The 21,473-nt window shown below is 32.9% G+C and overlaps 1 protein-coding gene across 1 annotated transcript in view; it reads left to right on the forward strand.

Annotated features, from left to right (window-relative positions):
• The window catches only part of MDGA2 (MAM domain containing glycosylphosphatidylinositol anchor 2), an 811,206-nt gene that overhangs the window by 759,263 nt on the left and 30,470 nt on the right, over positions 1-21,473 (forward strand). The window contains exons 12-13 of the mRNA XM_077761231.1: positions 7,231-7,408; positions 11,651-11,671. Of these exons, the coding sequence (XP_077617357.1) occupies positions 7,231-7,408; positions 11,651-11,671 (199 nt within the window). The remainder of the gene's footprint in view (positions 1-7,230; positions 7,409-11,650; positions 11,672-21,473) is intronic.

Here is a 21,473-nt window from a genome sequence, read left to right on the forward strand (position 1 = left end):
TATTACCTCCATCCAGTGTGCTAATGTTGCATTCTCTTTTGTGTATGCGCAAACACTACATTTAGTTTTGCATTTTTACATTTTACACAGCTCACTGAGATACAATATAAAATATTCAGTTGCTTATTCCTCAACTGCTGAAGTGTATACTTTCATTACAGCTTTAAATTAAAGAATTGGGATCAAAATTATTGCTTTTTTAATACACATATGAAGTTATGTAGTCTAGAGTTTGCAATAAGTAATAACATCAGTGTATCTGCCAACTAAAATTACTTGAGTAGAACATCTTATTATAACCACAGAATACCTACAATCTTCCCTTGGGATGTACTACAAATACTGAGTGGTTTTGAACTTAACACCAAGAAGGATATACCTTGATTAAACTTGTTTGTCTTTAGATAACAGTTAATGTCAAATTATCCTGTGTATATTTTTGTGAGTTTAAGCTTCTTCTGTCTTTTGAAATAATAGTATTTTGCCTTTAGTTTAAAATCTAAAAACAGTAAAAGAAATTGGCATTTACATTATATTATTTTCTAGAATACTTAGCCTCCAGAACTAATAGGAACCTTCTAACATCTAGTATCAACTATTCATGAGTAAAACAGTTTCTGTGCAATTAGGTTTTATGTTCCATTTTTACCCATGTATATAAATTCAGTGATTGTATGTGTTATCGGTAACTAAGTTGGATTTCCTGCTGCACTCCTTGGGGGTCAGTTAAATACACACTGTATGCTAGAGTTTAATCTCATCACTTCTTTATCAAGCTAATAGCCAGACACTGCAGGTATAAAAATAATTAAGAAATTGTTTCTGGATTTATAATCTATATGCAAACAAGTATACTAAATGTATTATAACTAAATAAATAAGGCCCTGTCATAAAAAATAAAATAAAATAAAAGGAAGGAAGCAATAAACTCTAGAGAAGCAGGAAAATGTGATGAGCATTAGAGTTATTTTGAGTGCACCCAAATTTTGCACACACAAAATTTGTATCACATAGTGCTTGGTACATAGTAAAGACTAATATATATAGTGGGTGGGAGGGTCTTTCTGTTTTTGTTTTGTTTTGTTTTGTTTGAACTTGCCGTAAAGATACAACTTAGGCAGTGATCAATGTAGAGGTGTGTGAAAAAGCTACTAGTATCAATGATGTGGTCTAGCAAGACTGAGCTGTGCCTCCTCATCCAATGTAGCTCCGGGACCATCTGTACCTAAATTACTTTATAGAGAAAGAGATGGTTTTTAAAAATTACATTTCTAAAGTCATTGAAAAATTGTACTTCTAGACCTGATTAAAGAAGAAACACTGGCACTTATGACCTGGAATTCTGGTTTTTAACAAGATTGCTCCATGATACTCATGCATGCCTATTTGTGAGAACCACTGACACAGAATATCAAAAATACAGCATATAAAACTCTGGATACCATCAACCCTTAGAATTCAGGAAAAGGAGAAACAGCCCAGCAAGGGAAGGAGGAATAGCCACAGATGGAGATGTAGGAAGCAACACAAGGCGTCACTGCCTTAGAGTCTAAGAAAATTCACAGTTGCCTGTCTCTAACTTTTATTCTACAGTTCTCTCTTTGAAAAAACAAAGAGAAATATTTCAGACACAACACAAAAATACTATCCTCATAATGTGTATATCGACACCAATCTAAAGAAACAACAACAAAAAGATCACCAAATGGAGTGAAGTCCTTTGTTTACATCTTCTCTTGGTGTTCTCCTAACCCACCTGACCAGTATCTTGAACTTAGTATAACTATGTATCTTTATATATCTATGTATCTTTATTCAAAGTGCATACTTTAACTTAATTTTTATAACATGACTGTTTCAAAATTAAGTTTAGCTCAATATGACTTTTGTGAAATTTGTCCATGGTAATATATGCAGCTTCGGTTCATTTTTCATGCTGTATTTTGTATTATGTTTTGTGAAAAGTCTATAATATTATTATATCTCTTATTGAGGTTTAGATCTTTCTCTCTGATTTCTATGCCATGAATATTTCTGCTTTCCTGTGTACAAATACAAGAGTATGTCTGTTTTCATTGTAATACTGTTTTATTGCCAAAGGGCTCTTCAGTTTACGTACTTATCAAGACTTTTTAGAAGACCATTTTCCAAGACTGTCTAGCTTTTTTGCATATCTTGTGTGCAAAAGCACGTCTTTTTATTCCAGCCTATATTTTCAAGGTCATTTGCATAGCAAACATCCTTAGAAAATAGAGATACTGTCTCCCTCTAGAGCAGAGGGAGCAGAAGTCTGTTTAACATCCAACATAATAATTATGTTTCCCTTTTCTGTAATGGTTGAGCAGGTTCTGTTACTGTCGGTTATAAAATACTAAGGTGTTTTATAAAGCTTTTATTTAAGTTTCAATTAGTTAGCATGGTACATTATTAGTTTCAGGTGTACAATTTAATGATTCAGCAGTGCCATACACCATGCAGTGCTCATCACTTGTGCCCACCTTACTGCCCATCACCTATTTAACCCATCTCATCTCCCCATGCTTCTTCCCTCTGATAACCAGCAGTCTGGTCTCTATAGTTTAAGAGGAGTGCCTGGGTGGCTCTTGGTTAAGTGTCAGACTCTTGGTTTCAGATGAGGTCATGGTCTCATGGTTCTTGAGTTCCATCCCCACATCAGGCTCTGTAATGACAGTGCTCGCTCACTCTCTCTCTCTTTCTCTCTCTCTCTTTTTCTCTCTCTCTCTCTCTCTCTCTCTGCTCATTCCCCACTCACACGGTCTCTCTCTCAGAATAAACAAATAAAGTTTAGAAAAAAGAGTCTGGGGTGGGTGGCTCCTGGGTGGCTCAGTTTAGGGTAAATGTCTGACTCTTGACTTGGGCTCAGGTCATGATCTCATGGTTCATTAGTTTAAGCCCCCCATCGGGCTCTGCCCTGACAGTGTGGAGCCTGCTTGGGATTCTGTCTCCCTCTCTCTCTGCCCTTCTCTGCTTGCTCTCTCTCTAAAAATAAATAAAAATAAACTTTAAAAATAAAGAGTCTGTTTCTTGGTTTGAAGCTAAAGAGTATTATGCTAAGTGAAGTAAGTCAGAGAAATACAAATAACATGATTTCTCTCAAATGTGGAATTTAAGAAACAAAACAAACTAGCAAAGGGGTGGAGGGGAGAGATACTTAGGATTTTTAAGCTCAGGGTCCCCCAGATGTGATACAACCCCTAGGTTGTATCAGCCTGGCCACTTCTGATCACTCCTATGGGGCTTAAGAGACAAGGGGTAGGGTACTGGTCTGTATGTAAAGTTCATGCTGTCTACTGTGTTCTCTGTCTTTTCATTGACGTAGTTGTCTCTAGTCTTCTGCTAGTATTTGTAATACTGTTGAAGGCTAACTTCTTGATTTGTTTGGTTTTAAAAGTTGATTTATTTATTTTGAGAGAAAAAGAGAGCAGGGGAGGTGCAGAGAGAGAGGGAAAGAGAGAATTCCAAGCAGGCTTCATGCTGTCAGCACAGAGCTGGATCTGGAGATCATGACCTGAGCCCAGATCAAGAGTCTGAAGCTTACTCAACTGAGACACCCAGGTTCCCCCAACATCTTAGCTTGTCAAGTGGAGTAAATTCTTGCTGATCCCCCCACTTCTCCCACCCTGCTGGATTTTGACAGGAAATTCTCATTGTTTTATATCTATATTGAACTTTAATATTGTTATTTTATAAGTTTTTGTTTACCTGATGGTGGGAAGTAGTGTTATGATTTTAATTTCCATTTTCTTGATTCATGATGAGTGTGAGCCTTTACTGTAGTTATTCGGGTTTCCACATCTATGAAATACCTGTTCTTATTAGTCTGATTTTGCTATTGAATTATTTTTCTTATTAATTTAGAAGACTGTTAGCTGTACATGTTCTAAATATCTTCTTTAAACCTCTGGCTTTATTTTGGCTGCTTAATGGGGAGCAATGATGAGAAGAAATTTTTATATCAAAATTTCAAATTTAATATTAACTTCAAATATAAGATGCCTAATTTATCTATTTATCAATTGCCTCACTGTGCTTTTCGATTCTGTTTAAGAAAGGAATATCTTTATTGAAGTCATAATGACATTCTTCTGTATTTTTTTCTAAATGGTTAAACTTTTGTCTTTTAAATTTAAGTCTTATTTGATCTTCCTGAGACTTTTTTCTATATAAGCTAGACATCAAATTAATGTTTTTTCCATATACATAACCAATCTGATGATATATCTTTTTCTGTCTTCTATGTGAAAATTCCCATATATATACATGTATATGTATATGTGTGTATATATATGTATATATATAAAGGCTTTCTGTTTTATTCCATAATTTTATTTGTCATTTTTCTATCCTGTGCTAATGGCACATGTTTGAGATTTACATTTCCAGAAATGTGGCTGATTAGGCTATATAATTAAAACTAGCCCATCCTCAGAAAATAAGCAACTATATAAATATATCCAAAATGTCTATATGTACATATAAATATATATTGTATATGTGTGTATATATATATTACTAGGTAAAAATGTAAGGGAAAATAGAAAATCAAAGTATTTTAATTGAATTGGAATATCCCAATCAAATTGCTTTTACCTTCAGCTGCTCACCAAGCCAGACAAACTTGAACTTTGAGTCTTATAGCTTGGCATGGTGAAGCAAGCAAGATTCAAGACACAAGGTGTGCCCAAAGCAAGGGATCATTTCCACTTTAATCCGTGAAAATAAAAGCGAACCATACTGTTGAATGCACTTAGATGTGTGTCAGCAACAAAGGTATATCTCTAAAGAAATGTATCTTGTATTTTAGACTGCAAAGAACCCCAACTAAATAGTACTTTTAGTCACATGATCAACAAATAGTTAAAAAGAAAAAAGAAAATACAAAGAGAAAAGTGCCAAGATCAAGGATACTATAGACTTCATATATAAAAATATCAGATGCATATTTATAAGGCAACTATACATACAGTACGTGTATGAATTTATAAAACTGAAAAAATGCAAAGAAAGGAAAATTATGAAGTGACACACCAGATTTTTTTAAAGACTTTATTCCTTTAAAATAGTTTTAGGTTCACTGTAATATTGAGCAGAAAGTACAGTGATTCTCCTCCATATACCCCCTACCCCAGGACAGGTGTGGCCTCTACCAGTAACAACAACCCCCAACAGAGTGGTACATTTATTACAATTGATTAACCTACACTGATCCATTGTTAGCAGCCAAAGTCCATAATTTACATTAGGGTTCACTCTTGGTATTGTACATTTTGTGGGTGTATAATTACATGTATCCACCATTATATTATCATACAGAGTAGTTTCACTCCCCCCCCCCATTCTCTGTGCTCAGCTTACGTATCCCTCCCTTCCCTGAACTCCTGACAACCGCTGATATTTTTACTGTCTCCATAGTTTTACCTTTTCCAGAATGTTACACAGTTGAAATCACTCAGTATGTAGCCTTTTCAGATTGGTTTCTTTTATTTGGTATATGCATTTAAGTTTCCTCTATGTCTTTTCATGTCTTAATTGCTCATTTCTTTTTGGCACTGGTAATATTCCATTGCCTGGTTGTAGCACAGTTTATTTGTCCTTTCATCTACTAAAGGACATCTTGGTATCTTCCAGGTTTTGCCCATTTAGAATAAAACTGCTATAGACATCCATGGGCAGATTTTTGTGCAGACATATTTTCAGCTCCTTTGGGTAAATACCATGGGACACAATTGGTTGATTATATGGTAAGGGTATGTTTAGCTTTGTAAATAAACCAAACCGATCTTCCAAATGAGTTATACCATTTTTCAGTCCTAAGAAAAATGAATGAGAGTTACTTTTGCTCCACAACCTGACCAATATTTGGTGTTTTCAGTGTTCTGGAATTTGACTATTTTGATAGGTATACAGTGGCATCTCATTGTTTTGATTTACATTTCTGTGATGACATACAATGTAGAGCGTCTTTTCTGTTAAGATCCATGGCCCATTTTTTAACTGGATTATTTGTTTTCTTACTATTGAATTTTGAGAGATCTTATATATTTTGGATGTGTCTTGCAAATACTTTCTCCTAGTCTGTTCTCGTCTTTCAATAGTCTTGATAATATCTTTTGTACGGTAGAAATTTTTTATTCAAAGAAGTCCAGCTTATCAATTCTTTGTTTCCTAGATTATACTTTTGGTATTGTATCTGAATATTGGTGCCAAACCCATGGTCATCTAGATTTTCTCCTATGTCATCTTCTAGTAGTTTTGTAGTTTTATGTTTTACATTTAAGTCAGCAATTAATTTTTAGTTAAATATCATGAAAAGTATAAAGTTTATATTTAGAGTCAGTATTTTGCATGTGGACACCCAATGTATTGCCTTTGCTTGTTTGTCAAAGGAGATCAGTTGATGTTAGGAAGATGTGGTATACACACACACACACACACACACACTAGAATATTACTCAACTATAACAAGAATGAAATCTTGCCATTTGCAGTTGACATGGATGGAGCTAGAGAATATTATGCTAAGTGAAATGAGTCAGAGAAGACAAATACCATATGCTTTCATTCATATGTAGAATTTAAGAGTCAAAACAAATGGCCAAAGGGGAAAAAGAGAGAGGCAAACCAGGAAACAGACTCTTTAACTATAGAGAACAACTAATGGTTACCATAGGGGAGATTGGTGGTGGTGGAGGCATGGGTGAAATGGGTGATGGGAATTAAGGAGTCCACTTGTGATAAGGACCAGGTGATGTATGGAAAAATTGAATCACTATATTGTACACCTAAAACTAATATTACACTATATGTTAACTAACTGGAATTTAAATAAAAACTTTAAGAAAGATAAAAAAGTAGTTAAACTTGTATCTCTACAAGCTTCAAATTGAGACAGCAATAGAGACTAGTGTTTTATCTTCTGACTTTTAATAAGGTGGCATATTAAATCTGTTTAATCAGCCAAACTATCCTGTGATAATTTGGTATTTATCTGCAAACATCTGCATTGAAATATCTACCAAATTTGTTGCATATACTAGAAACTTGAATATAATATAATGTACAATAGAAATAGAAATATAAAAGTACAATATAATGTACTTTTTTATTCAGTAAAATTTTATAAAGTTTTTTGAACATTTTTCTAGAACACAGTAAATATCTCTGAAGAAAATTTTGAGAACATTATTATATCATTCCTTTGATTTCAGGCTGGACAGCAGCGTTGGTGGGAACAAGAGATTAAAATAAATGGAAATATTCAGAAGGGAGAACTAATTACATATAACTTGACTGAGCTAATTAAACCAGAGGCGTATGAAGTCCGACTAACTCCTCTCACCAAATTTGGCGAAGGAGATTCAACAATCCGCGTCATCAAATATAGTGGTAAGTAGTACTTTATTTTAAAATATTTATTTGCATATTAAACTGTCTAGAATATGTACATTGCAACTCTCTACTAAATTTAGACACAAACTAAAATGTAGCATATTGGCCTTCTGGGTCATCAGTCAAGTGACTAAAAGAGAAAACAAAAAAACAGAAAACTTAATCATCATAAATTATAATATTTGATTTAAATGTAGAGATGTAGAATAATGTTTTAGTTAACATTGAATCCCTGTGCTAATGCCAACAGTGTCCTTTTATTTTCTATCCCATCAGTTATGATGCAGTAATTTTGCATTTTTTTTCAAATTCTTGATGGCGTTAAAATTTATGTCATTAAGAAATTAGCAAATACTACCAGTACTTGGTCTTTAATCGGTGGACTTGATTTTTTAAAGCATTTCTAGATTTACAAGCAATTGAGCAGAAACTAAAGAGAGCTTCTGTATATGTTCTTTTCCCCCAAAACAGTTTCCCCTATTATTAACATTTTTCTTTAGTTTGGTACACTTTGTACAAATTAAAGAATATAGACATATTGTTGTTTAAAAAAACAAATAGTTTACATTAGGGTCATTATTTGTGTTGGACAGTTACATGAGTTGTGATAAGTAGAGAATATGATTTGTTCATCATCACAGTATGATACAGAAGAAGTTCACTCCCCTAAAAATCCCCTGTGCTCCACTTATTTATCCATCCCCATCCCCTTCAACCCTGACACCATTGATCTTTTTATTGTCCATAGTTTTGCTTTTATTAGAGTATTGTATAGCTGGAATAATGTAGCATATAGCTTTTTCAAACTAGCTTATTTAATTCAGCAATATGCCCTTAAGGTTTTTCCATGTCTGAGGCTCAATAGTGCCTTTCTTTTTATTGCTTAATATTTACTATTGTGCAGATGTATTGTAGTTTGTTGATCCATTCATCTATTGAAGTATATCCTAGTTTATTTTTTTGGTCATTTTTTCTTTTAGATTGCTAATGTTAAAAATAGCTAAATGTATGTGAGCGTGTTTGTGTGTATGTTAGTGGAACTGATTAATATTTTATTGATTGAAGTTTATGTGAATTTTTCAGTTCAAATTTGTAATATTCAGTGACTACCTCTAGAACTGTCAATATGTTTTTCAGGGTTGAATGAGTCATTGGCAAAATATTTCATATTTATTTCATTACTTTAGTGAAATATTATTCTTTTTATCATTGATTACTAGAGCTTGAGTTTAAAAACTAATAGAATATAGCTTTTTGTGGTTGAAGTTCTCCATTCAGTTTAGCCTAAGGCAGATTTTTCTACTTAAGAGGGAAACAGTGAATACTGTCAAAAGTAAAAAGTACAGTGAAATTATTAAAAGCTCATTCGAGTTGGGACACCTGGGTGGCTCAGTCAGCTAAGCGTCCAATTCTTGATTTCTGCTCAGGTCATGATCTCACAGTTCATGAGATCCAGCCCTGTGCTGGGCTCTGTGCTGTCAGCACAGAGCCTGCTTGGGATTCTCTCTCTCCCTCTCTCTCTCTGCCTTTCCACTGCTTGCACATGTATGAGTGCTCGCTCACTTGCTCTCTCTCTCTCTCTCAAGAGAAATAAATAAACCTAAAAAAACTCATTAGAATTGCTTTTCATGTGAAATCACTTTTCTCCACTCTCTCTTTATCAATTAGATATATTCAGTTTCACTGAAAAGAAAACATACAACATAGAATGGAATATTAATAGAATAATAGTAATATTATTATCATGGTCTCGCAGTTTGTGAGATGGAACACTGCTTCAGGCTTGCTGTCAGCACAGAGCCTGCTTGGAATTCTCTCCCTCCCACCTGCCCCTCCCCCATTCATGCACACTCCCTTCTCTTGCTCTTTCAAAATACATTTAAAAAAGAAATAAATTTTAATGGCTCTAACAATTGTTATTCTCTAATTACCTCCATTATCCCATAGGGCACAAAAGTAGGTAGTATCTCAATATATTTTTTCTAAAATTTAATTGTATATGTCTTATAAATTATGAATTATTATGACTTTTTATCTAATTTTATGCTCCCTGTCCCTAAGTTATAATACTGTAGACTACTTCATATGAAGGGGCATTAGAAACAATACATTAATATCCATTCATGTAAAAAAGAAGATATTAGGACCCAGAAAGTTTCAGTGTCCTCCAGAGTTAAGCAACAATGACAAACTAAATAGAACTGGGTTAGTTTACCCTTTCATGACTGAGGATCCATGTTGCTTTGCTATATTTAGAAATTATATGACTCTTCTTAAAGAAATATAGAGAAAAACGTCTTTAGAAGCTCAGTAGTTTTATTGAAAACTCTGAGGTAAGAGACTAAAATGGAAAATAAATCTGGAGGGGCACCTGGGTGGCTCAGTCAGTTAAGCCTCCAGCTTCCGCTCAGGTCATGATCTCACGGTTTGTGAGTTCGAGCCCCGCATCAGGCTCTGTGCTGAGAGCTTGCTCAGAGCCTGCAGCCTGCTTCAGCTTCTGTGTCTCCCTCTCTCTCTGACCCTCCCCTGCTCATGCTGTGTGTGTGTCTCTCTCTCAGAAATAAATAAAACATTAAAAAAAAAGAAAGAAAAGAAATCTGGAGGATAGGTATTATGCTAGTTTCAACTTTAATTATTTTTACATTCTTAGGCATACTTATTAAAATCTTAAACATTTTAATTAAGATCTCTTTGATAGAATATAGATTTGGGTAAAGTTTACCTAAATGGTATCTAGAGATTTATTAAAAATCGCACATGAAAGTTCAGTTGAATAAAAGAAGAAAAATGGACTCATTGCAATATTTAGAATTTAGAATGGAAAATTTTCACAAGGTTAAATCTGCTACGTATAGTGAATTTGGTGACTAATGATATTGTAGCAGAATACTCAGTTAATACTCAGTCTGGTCAGAGGTTAACTGTAGATGTGACTAATTTTTAGAACTAAATTATAAATCAAAGATATTTACTTCTTTGTGCGATAATACATAGGCAAATTTAAACTTTCATATTATAATTATGAAATAATTTTAATTTTTACTAATTAATTTTTGAGTGATAATATATGGATATCTTACAAGAAAAAGAATTATTATTTTTCTCCACTATACATAATATAGTCCCTTCTCTATATTATGTATTTCATATTTGCAATGGGAAAAACAATGGGAAAAATAAAGTAATAAAAATAATCTGTCTTCTGTAAGAAATAGTGAAATATTTGGTTGAAAAACTAACTGTTAAAATTGATGTCAATGTACTAATGTAACAATTATCATGAACATGTTTTGTGCATGTGTGTGCATTTTTGACTATCACACTTTACCTGTAAAATCCAAGTTTGACAAAAGTGGTTAATGGCAAACACTAGAAATTAACAATAGAGCAGACAAATTTTTCAAGTTTTTCAAATTTTTCAACTACCTCTTGTAATCCTGGGAGACTACAGTCATGTTTTACTTGATCCAGAATGAAATATGCTCTCAAAGTGATAAATAACTAACCAATATACACAGATACCATTTTGTCTGTTAGATTAGATATATGTTTGTTGTTGTTTCAGTAAAATGTAAAGCATTCATTCTCTTCAGCTAGACCTCAGTTGTCACTTACATGGTAAGCGCAATTCATTTTTTGAAGATAAATAGGTCTTCTGGTGCAAAAAAGTGCAATGTATTGCTTTTTATTTGAAAACCTGTGTGTGTATGTGTGTGTAAGAGAGAGAGAGATTAGACAAAACAGCACTGGTATAGCTCTTTGTTTTAGGGTGCATGTAATAACATGAAATAAGGAATGCCTTATTTTCATATATACCATGTTATTTTCAACACAAGTAGATAACTGAAAAAATCTAAAATGTAATCTCTGTTGGATAATTGCTTTCATTGTTAAACCATCTAGATTACAGGTTGGCCTACTGTCAGCCTGAGTTTTGATTTCTGGGGATTTTTGCACTGGTTAAGATATAAAAGATCAGCAACTCCATTCCTTGGAAAATGAACAAATCCCACATGCTATTTAGCATTGATCTTTTGGGTATTTTGAGACTGTTATTGCTGAGCTCCAAAGTAGATTCTATTCACTCCTCTAGAACAAAATGGATTGCAGACACAATTCTCCATGGTCACAGTGGGGAAGATCATTAAGTTTTGATAAGGAACCATGAGACACTGATTAGACTTTTATTTATAAAAGACATTCAAGCCATGCTAACATTATTTTTTGCTTTTCTTGTAGCTCCTGTTAATCCTCATTTGAGTAAGTATATTTTTATTTTAATAATGGTACAGCATTTCACAGTTAAGAAAAATAAAAAAATTCATAGGCATACAAAGATTATTTAGAAACTGTTCATATTTGGTTTAAAACGAAATGACTTAGAAACAGTAAAACTGGCCTTAAATGTAAATTGTGAATTTTAAATGTTTATGGATAAGGGTATAAAGACAAATTATTTAACATTGATCAATGATTTTTATAAGTTCTAAATAGGGAGCTATTTCCCACAACTTAACATTTGTTATATAACTCTGGGATTATTTTTTTTTCTTTTGTGGCAGTGCATTTAATTTACATTGCTATTATTTTTTTCCTTAATTTTCATTTTAAATTTCTACAAGCCAGTTATACAAGACTATAGTTACTTAGAAAATTGGTATTTGAATGGTTTAATCAATATTAATCATGGGTCACTAGTCTGTATCCTCATTTTTAATGAAAAAGATAGTCTGTTCACCATCCTCTTGATAATATTTCACATTAAAGATTGATTTGTGTCTTCTATTTTGTGCCTAGGAATATATTGTTCTTGGCCAATAAAAGAATGGAGAGTCACTTTCCACTCTTACTCCCATCCACCCAATATTCTCCATTACCTATGCTCAGTGAAGAAAATATGCAGATCTTGATTCTCATTTTACTACGTTTCCTTTTCTACAATGGCCTTTCACAGATTAAAAAACCATGACCAAACTACACAACCTGCTTCTACCTTATTTTCTACTAACGATCCTTTTACTGTTTCTACGTATCCAAATCATAATACTGAATACATTTGTAGATCTTTACTGTTTTCATATTCCTTTCATGCACACTTTGTTTTGTTGTCATCAATGACCCTTTAATGTGCATATCCTCAAGTCTTTGAGGTTTGCTTATAAACTTTAGCACAAAGGCTTTTTTCTTCACTAAGTATTCTCTCCATTTGATTTTCTGTAACAATTTATCTTCATCAGGGTGGTAAGCTATTTTTTATTTTGTCATATTCCCCAGTAGATTATAAAATACTTAAGAGCTAAGTATGTTTCTGATTTCTCCCTATATCTCACTATCATTTTGTCTGTCACAGCATCTTATATTTAGCAGACGTTCAATGATCATTTGTTGAAAGAACAAATACATGACAGTTTCAGTATGAATTAATTGCATAAATCAGGTTCTCCCTGGCTTCCACTCAGGGTACTATTGCTATTTAATTACTCTATTGATTATAATTCTTTTGAAGGTAAAACCTCTGACTATAAATTCACTACAAGTGTTTAAAATGAGTTGTCATGGGAAAATTAGATACAGGATAAANTTTTTTGGCAAATGGTTTTACAGAAGACGTGCTGTTTGAATTGGTCCTTGAATATTGGATAAAGGTTCCTTTGGTGAGGAAGGTAAGGAAAGGCATACTTGTCATCAGAACGAAGGTCTTAGACAATAACTGAGCAAAGCTCAGAGTGTCTAGAGTACAACATTCAAACATTACAGAAGCCAAAAATGTGCCCTGAAGATGAACAATATTAATTAGAATTTGAGTGCTTTTAAAAGCTTGTATCCTTTAGGTGATAGTTACCAACTTCTTCCTCAGCAAGCATTTTTTTTATAGTCAAACAATGAATTGGATTTTCTATTTTTAAAATACCTTCCAGTATAACTCTCTATACCAAAGATTTCCATCAACTGTACTTTTTACTTTTTACCAAGTTTCAATATGGTAAAAGATTAGAATTGTTTAGAACAAATACTTTTTAGTAAGTATCATACAATGATTTCCATAATCTATCAAGAGAAATTATTTTTTTAAAAGAGCATTTTTATGTTATTGACATAAAAATACATATGATATGAGACATATATTGGCAACAAATGAAACTAACTTTAAATGCTGTTTTAACAACTTAGTCTTTAAATGAATTTATTTATCCTAGGTATCTGCTTCCAAAATATCTATATAGAGTAAGTCCATGAAATTTGTCATAGTATGATTCTTCATTAGACTCAAAACACTATTTAAATTTAAAATAGGAAGGCCTTCTACTTATAGTTTTAAAAAAAAAAACTTTTGAACTGAAAGGTAGGATGATTCGTTGTCAGAAGAACCACAGTTCTCCAGTAAAGCAGTAGTAGTGCTCAGTTGCCCTTCCCATACATGATTTGTTTCTCAGGAAGGGTACCCTTGGACCAAGCCTGAAGTTTAGTCCAATTGGACTGTGTTAATTGAAAAGAAAATAGAAAGAAGTTGAAATCTGATAGGAATGAATTCTGAGGTCTCACAAGTATCTCACCAATAGAGTTGAAATTTGCTACTGTAAAGAGGCTTTAAATGTTTTGAAAAGCAAGAGCACCTGGGTAGCTCAGTAGGTTAAGCGTCCAACTTAGCTCAGGTTATGATCTCGCGTTCACAAGTATGAACCCCTCTGAGCTGTCAGCACAGAGCCTGGAGCCTGCTTCAGATTCTGTGCCTCCCTCTCTCTCTGCCCCTCCTCTGCTCATGTTCTGTCTCTCTCTGTCTCAAAAATTAACAGAAACTTGCAAAAAATTTAAATGTTTTGAAAAGCATAGTTGGTCTGGTTTAGGCTCTGAAGTCTGTCAAGTTGTTAAAATTTAAAACTTTTGGAAAGTTTTTTGGGGGGCTTCTTTGGCTTTATATTAGAGATTATAAGTACAAGATGGTATATATATATGTATGAAATACATATGCATAATATATATAACCATAAATATGCATATTATGATATATAAATAATACATATGCAGGAAAATTCACCATCTCAGTGAAATAGCTTAACAACAGAAAAGAAAATTTACCGTAATAACCCACTCTAAAATATCAATCCAAATTTAGAACTAATGGACAAATTAAGTAAAGTGATGTGATATAAAATCAATGTACAAAAACCTTGTGACATTTCTGTATATTCACAGTGAACTATCTGAAGAGGAAATTAAGAAAATGGTTCCATTCAAAATCAAAACAAAGAATAAAATACTTAGAAATAAACTTAACCAAAGAAATAAAAGACTTCTTCATTAAAAATTATAACACATTGTTGAGGAAATTAGAGCAGACAGGTAAATGGAAAGACACCCCATGTTCAATGATTAGAAGAATATTGTTGAAATATCCATATTTCCCCACATAATCTACAGATTTAGTGCAATCCCTACCAAAATATCAATGACATTCTTTACATAAATAGCAAAACAATCTTAAAGTGCATAGAGAACCATTAAAGATCCCAAATAGTTAACATAATCTTGAGCAAGAAAAATATAGCTGGAGGCATCGTACTTCCTGATTTTAAAATATATCACAAAGCTACCATAATCAAAGTACTGGCAAAAAAAAATGGCCATTTAGACTGATAGACCAAAATACAGAGCTCACAAGTAAATGCATGAATTTCCAGTCAACTGGTTTGTGAGAAGAGTGCCAAGAACATACAATAGGGAAGGGACAGTTTCTTAAACCATTTTACATTGTTGGTAGGTATGCAAATTACTACAGCCTTTATAGAAAGCAGTGTAGAGGTACCTAGGTGCCTCAGTCTGTTCAGTGTCTGACTGTGGCTCCAGTCATGATCTCATGGTTCTTGAGTTCAAGGCCCACATCAATCTCTGTACTGACAGCTCAGAGCCTGGATGGAGCCTACTTCAGATTCTGTCTCTCTCTCTGCCCCTCCCCCTCTCACACTCTGTCTCTCTCTCTGCCTGTCTCTCCTTTTCTCCAACAAATATAAACATTAAGAAAAAAATTTTTAAGAAAACAGGGCATAGGTTCCTCAAAAATTAATAGAATTACTAAATGATCCAGCAATCTCACTTCTAGGTAAAATATCCAAAGGAAATAAAATGTCTGTCTTGATGAAATATCTACAATACCAAGTTCATTGCAGCATTATTCACAATAGCCACGATATGGAAATGATCTAAGTGTCTGTCAATGGATTAATGGATAAAGAAAATGGAGAATATTAAACAGCTTTTAAAAAGGTTATCCTGCCACTTGAGACAACACCAATAAATTCAGTTTATTATGCTAAATGAACTAAGCCTGACACAGAAGGACAAATCCTGCATAATCTCATTTACATGAAACCTAAAACAGTCAAACTCAGAAGCAGAGTGTAGAATGGTGGCTTCCAGGGGCAAGAGGGAAGGAGAAATGGGAGATGTCGGTCAAAGGCCATATACAATTTGAGTTATGTTAGATGAGTGAATTCTGGACATCTAATGTCCAGCATGTTGACTCTGCTTAGCAATACTGTATTGTATACTTGAACTTTGCTAAAAGGGTAGCTCTTGAGTATTCTCCCCTCCAAAAGAAAGATAAATAATGGTAACTGTGATATGTGAAGTGATGGAGATATTAATTTGCTTCATTGTGGTGATCCTTCCAAAATGCATATCAAAACATCAGATTGTATATCTTAAATATATATAATTTTGTTTGTCAATTATATTTCAGTAAAGCTAAAAAAATAAAGTTAAAATTAAGAAACAGGATCAGGCAATGCAACAGTGTAATTGGGCTAGAGGACTGCAGGGCATCAGACTGCTTATCCCTGAGTTTTATTCCGTCTTCTTCATATTGAGAAGGATTTGAGAAATAAAGCACAATTCTGGAAACCATGTAATGTGAAATATCTCAAATATACTCATTTATTTCTACGGAGCCCTTAAAACTACCAAAATTTTGTTGTAGTTAGAAAACTAGTGAAACTTTCAAGATTGAATCAGTCTTCAGTTGCATATCTTTGTGAAAATCCTGGACTGTATTACTTTCTTATTTGATAAGAACTTTTAATATTTAACATAATATTAACTTTTGATAAATTTTTACAGACTGATGCATTTTTATTATCAAGGTATTCCTTATTCCAATAAACTTTTAAAATAATAGCCTTTTGCATAATTACCTAACATATAATGACAGGATAATCATAGGATTATTATAGCCAGAAATGGTGGTAGTTCCCCATTTTTATCTTTCTACTTTTTATAAAATCTCTCCAATAATAGGTTTCTTCACTGTAGAGGGGTCTGTCTACAGAAGTAACGAAGAACTATTGAGATTACCTTAGGTATCTTTGTCCACTATAAATTATTGTATTCTTAAATCTTATTGTAAACAACTAGTGTCACCTATAAAATAAGCAAATTATTAAGCATTTTAGGTATATCTAAAATTATAGGCATGTATTAGGTTCTTATAAGCTGTATTTTTGCTTAATTTTCCTACAAGAGACTTAAATTTTCAGTTTTTAAAAACTTTTGTTTTTGTAGGCAAATTTTCTTTTTTTTTTTTACAAGGCTAAATTACACAAAAGATGTTTAAGTGTTCTTATAAAAATTCATTATATATAATTTTAAATAACATAAAAAGATTTGGCATCAAAAAATCCTGAATTTTTACTTTTGTCTTTGGACATTTTCTTTGTGTGTATACAATATGTAATTAAACAACTGAAAACATTTAAAATCAAGCATTGCTTTATTATGACTCCAAAATAGTAGCTCAAGCAATCTCTTGTTGTGCCTAAAACACATTTAAAGAAATGCATCCATGCATATAGCTACCTTGCTATCACCAACATTAGATCTCAATTGTTAGTATCAAGCAGTCCTGTCTTTAGTAGAAGATCCATGGTGTAAAGACATGCTGGAACATATTTTACATGGAATATTATTTATCCAGAATTTTACTGATTTAGAATTCACTAAATGCTTATGCTCCCTGTAAATATTCCTATTCATAATATAAAATATAAATAAACACAAAGAGATACAGTGAGTATTGACTCTGAAAACAAAAACAAAATAAAACAAAAATTTATTCCTTAAATTCAAAGGGAAAGCTGTTTTCATTTTAAATGTATATCCCAATGGTTTTCTTTCTACTTTCCTTCCTGCCTGCCTTCCTCCATCAGTTCTTTCTTTCCTTTTCTCTTTCCTTTTTAAATTGTGATTAGAACACTTAACATGAGATCCACCTTCCTAATAATGTTTGAATACACAATACAGTATTGTTATCTACAGGCATAATGTATAGCAGATCTCTAGAACTGACTTATCTTGCAGAACTGAAAGTTTATACCGTTAGACCCTATCTCCCCATTTCCATCTTCCTCCAGTCCCTGAAAACTACCATTCTACTCTCTGCTTCTATGCATTTGGATCATTTAGATACCTCATAAGTGTAATTATGCAGTGTTTGTTCTTCTAGGATTGGCTTAATTCACTTAGTATAATGACCTCTGGGTTCAGTAGTGTTGTCACATAAGGGAAGATTTTCTTCTTTAAGGCTCAATAATATTCCCTTGTATGTATATACCACATCTTCTTTACCCATTCATCCATATATGGGCATTTAGGTTACTTCCATATTTTGGCTATTGTGAAATGTGCTGCAGTGGACATGGCAGCACAATTTTTTCCTTGAGATAATGGTTGCAATTTTGGGGGTGCCTGGGTAGCTCAGTCAATTAAGCATTCAAATTTGGCTCAGGTTATGATCTCATGGATCTTGAGTTCAAGCCCCACTTCAGGCTCTGTATTGAGAGCTCAGAGCCTGGAGTCTGCTTTGGATTCTGTGTCTGTCTCCCTGTACTCCTCCCCGACTTGTACTCTGTCTCTCTGAAAAATAAATATTTAAAAAGAATGGTTGCAATTTTTTAGATAGATACCCAGAAATAAGATTGCTGGATTATATGGTAGCTCTATTCGTAGTTTTTGAGGAAACTTCATACTGTTTTCCTTATTGCCTATACCATTTTGCTTTCCTATGACAGTGTACAAGGGTTCCAATTTTTCCACATGCTTGGCAATGCTGGTTATTTTTTTTTTTTAATTGCTGTCCTCACAGGTGTGAAGTGGTGTCTGACTGGGATTTTGATTTGCATTTCATTGATGATTTGTAATGTTGAGCTACTTGTTGTATACATGTTGGCCCATCTGTACATCTTTTGGGAGAAATGTTTATCCAAGTCTTTTCCCTATTTTTTAATCAGGTTATTATTTTTTTGCTATTGAATTATAAGATTTCTTTATATAAAAAGGTTGTCTTTTTCACTCTGTTGTTTCTTTTACTGTGCAGAAGCTTTTTAGTTTGATGTAGATCTACTTGCTTATTTTTGCTTTTCTAGCTTGTGTTTTTGCTGTCCTATCCAAAATATCATTACCAAGGCCAATGTCATGAAAGCTTTTCTCTATATTTTCTTCTAGGAGTTTAACAATTTTGGGTCTTAAAGTATTTAATCCCTTTTGAATTGATTTCTCTGTTATTGTGTGATATAAGGTCACACGTTTGTTCTTTTCAATGTGGATGTCCAGTTTTCTAGCACCTTTTGTTGAAGTCTTTTCTTTCCCCATTGTGTGTTCCTGGCTCTCTCTTCAAAGATCATTTGGTTGCATATGCATGGGATTATTTCTGGGCTCTTGATTCTGTCTGTCCCATTTGTCTTTTATGTTTTTATGGCAGCACCATACTCTTTTTTACATTTTTTAAAATAAAAATTACATATATATGTAATTACATATATGTAATACATATATATGTATATGTAATTTAAATATATTATACACAATATATATTGTATTTTACAACTTAAATATATATGTATATTGCCCTCGAACAGCACAGGTTTAAATTATACAAGTCCACTTATTACATGGATTTTTTATAATAAATACAGTACACATTCTAGATGCATTTTCTCTTAGATTTTCCTAACATTTTCTTTTCTCTAGCTTATTTTATTGTAGGGATAAAGTACATAAAATATATAACACATAAAACATGTATTAATTTACTGTTTATATTATTGGTAAAACTTCCAGTCACCTAATTAACTTGCTAAGTTTTTTGGGAATCAAAAGTTATATATGAATTTTTGACTGCATGGGAAGTTGGTGACCCTAACCTCCATGTTATTCAGTGTTCCACTGTACATAGTAAAATGACTACTACAGTCAATTAACATACCATCTTGACACATAGTTACATTTATGTGTATGTGTAATGACCTCTATTCTCTTAGTAAATTTCCATTATATGATACAGTATTATTAGCTGTAGTCATCATACTGTATAGTCATTGGCTGGAGAGTTATTCATCCTATATACCTGCAACTTTGTACCCTTTAGCCAGTGTCTTTTCATTTTGCCTCCTACCTGCCCCTGTTAAAAACCATTATACTCTCCACTACTGTGTATTTGACTTTTTTTAGATTCCATATGCAAGTGATATTATGTAGCTTTTTTTTTCTATGTCTGGCTTATTTTACATAGTATGTTTTCCAGTTAATCCATATTGTTGCAACTGGCAGAATAACCTTCTTTTTTAAGATTTAATAATATCTCATTATATATATCTGCCACAATTCCCTTATCCATTCATCAATAGACATTTAGGGTGTTTCCATATCTTGACTATTATGAATAATACTGCAATGAACATGGATGTGCGCATCTCCCTTTGAGATACTGATTTCACTTACTTTGGGTATATACTCATAAAAGGAATAGGTGGATAATATGGCTGATATATAGTTAGTCTTTTTAAGAAACCTCCATATTGTTTTCCATAGTAGCTGCACCAATTTACACTCCCACCAACAGTGCATAAGTACCATACTTTTCCAATCATACTTATCCTGTAGCTTTGTAATGTATTTTATTATTTAAAATATATTTTATTTTCTTATATGGAAACATGAAAGGACTTGGGCTGCCCAAAGAGCTGTAAGCAAAAACAGAGCTGGAGGCATCTCACATAAGAATTTTAAATAATAATATATATAAGTAATATATCTGTATATTTTATTATTTTTTAAAATTATTGTGATACCTCCAGCTCTCTTCCTGCTCACAGCTCTTTAGGAGTCCAAGGCCTTTCATGAATTTTAATAATATTTTTCTACACTAATAAAAAAGTGCGATTGGTATTTTCGTAAGGATTGAATGATCACCATAGGTAGTATGGACATTTTAACATTAAATCCTCTAATCTATGAACACAAGATCTTTCCACTTATTTGTGTCTTCTTTAATTTTTTTTTATCAATGTTCTACAGTTTCAATGTACATCTTTCATCTCTTTGGTTAAGTTGGTTCCTAAATATTTTATTCTTTTTGATATTATTGTAAATGGGATGTCTTCCTTTTTTTTTTTTTTTCTCAGATGCTTCATTGTTAGTGTATAGAAACACACAGATTAATTCAGGGACATGATCCCAGCTTCAAGGGCTCCACTTCAAGGATGGCTGCATGTTAAGTCTAAATCATTAATGAGGGAAAAGTGAGAATCTCTTTTCTTTAGATGCTTATGTCTCTATGAATTCCAAGGAGTCTGAACTGGGTTATGACTTCATCATTTACTAGCATAACTTAGTCAAAGTTTTTCTCTTCTGTGAGCCTCATGAATTAGTATTACTGTGATTTCATAGAGTTTTTATGAGTTTGAATGAAGCAATAGAAACTATGTTTTTCTCTATTTAGGTAATTTTACTTTTGTGTTTAGTTGACATTATCTCTTTCATTTTCTCCTATATTTCAACCAGGGTACATCTCAGTAAAAAAATGCTTTGATATCTAGAAAGGTTACTCCTACCTACCCCCATTACATGGACAGTTGCAGAAAGCTCTCTCCAAACTTTTTGCTGGGGCTGAGCTCAGCGTGTGGCAGGCAACCAAGAAATCCCAGGCCATCCACAGTCTTCATGAATTCTTTTCATTTTTTTTATTTCTAGTGATTTTCAACTATCACCAAATTCATATTTTAAAAAACCATAA

This window comes from Crocuta crocuta, unplaced genomic scaffold (genome assembly GCF_008692635.1).
Source record: "Crocuta crocuta isolate KB4526 unplaced genomic scaffold, BGI_CrCroc_1.0 scaffold163, whole genome shotgun sequence".
Classification (NCBI taxonomy): Eukaryota; Metazoa; Chordata; class Mammalia; order Carnivora; family Hyaenidae; genus Crocuta; species Crocuta crocuta.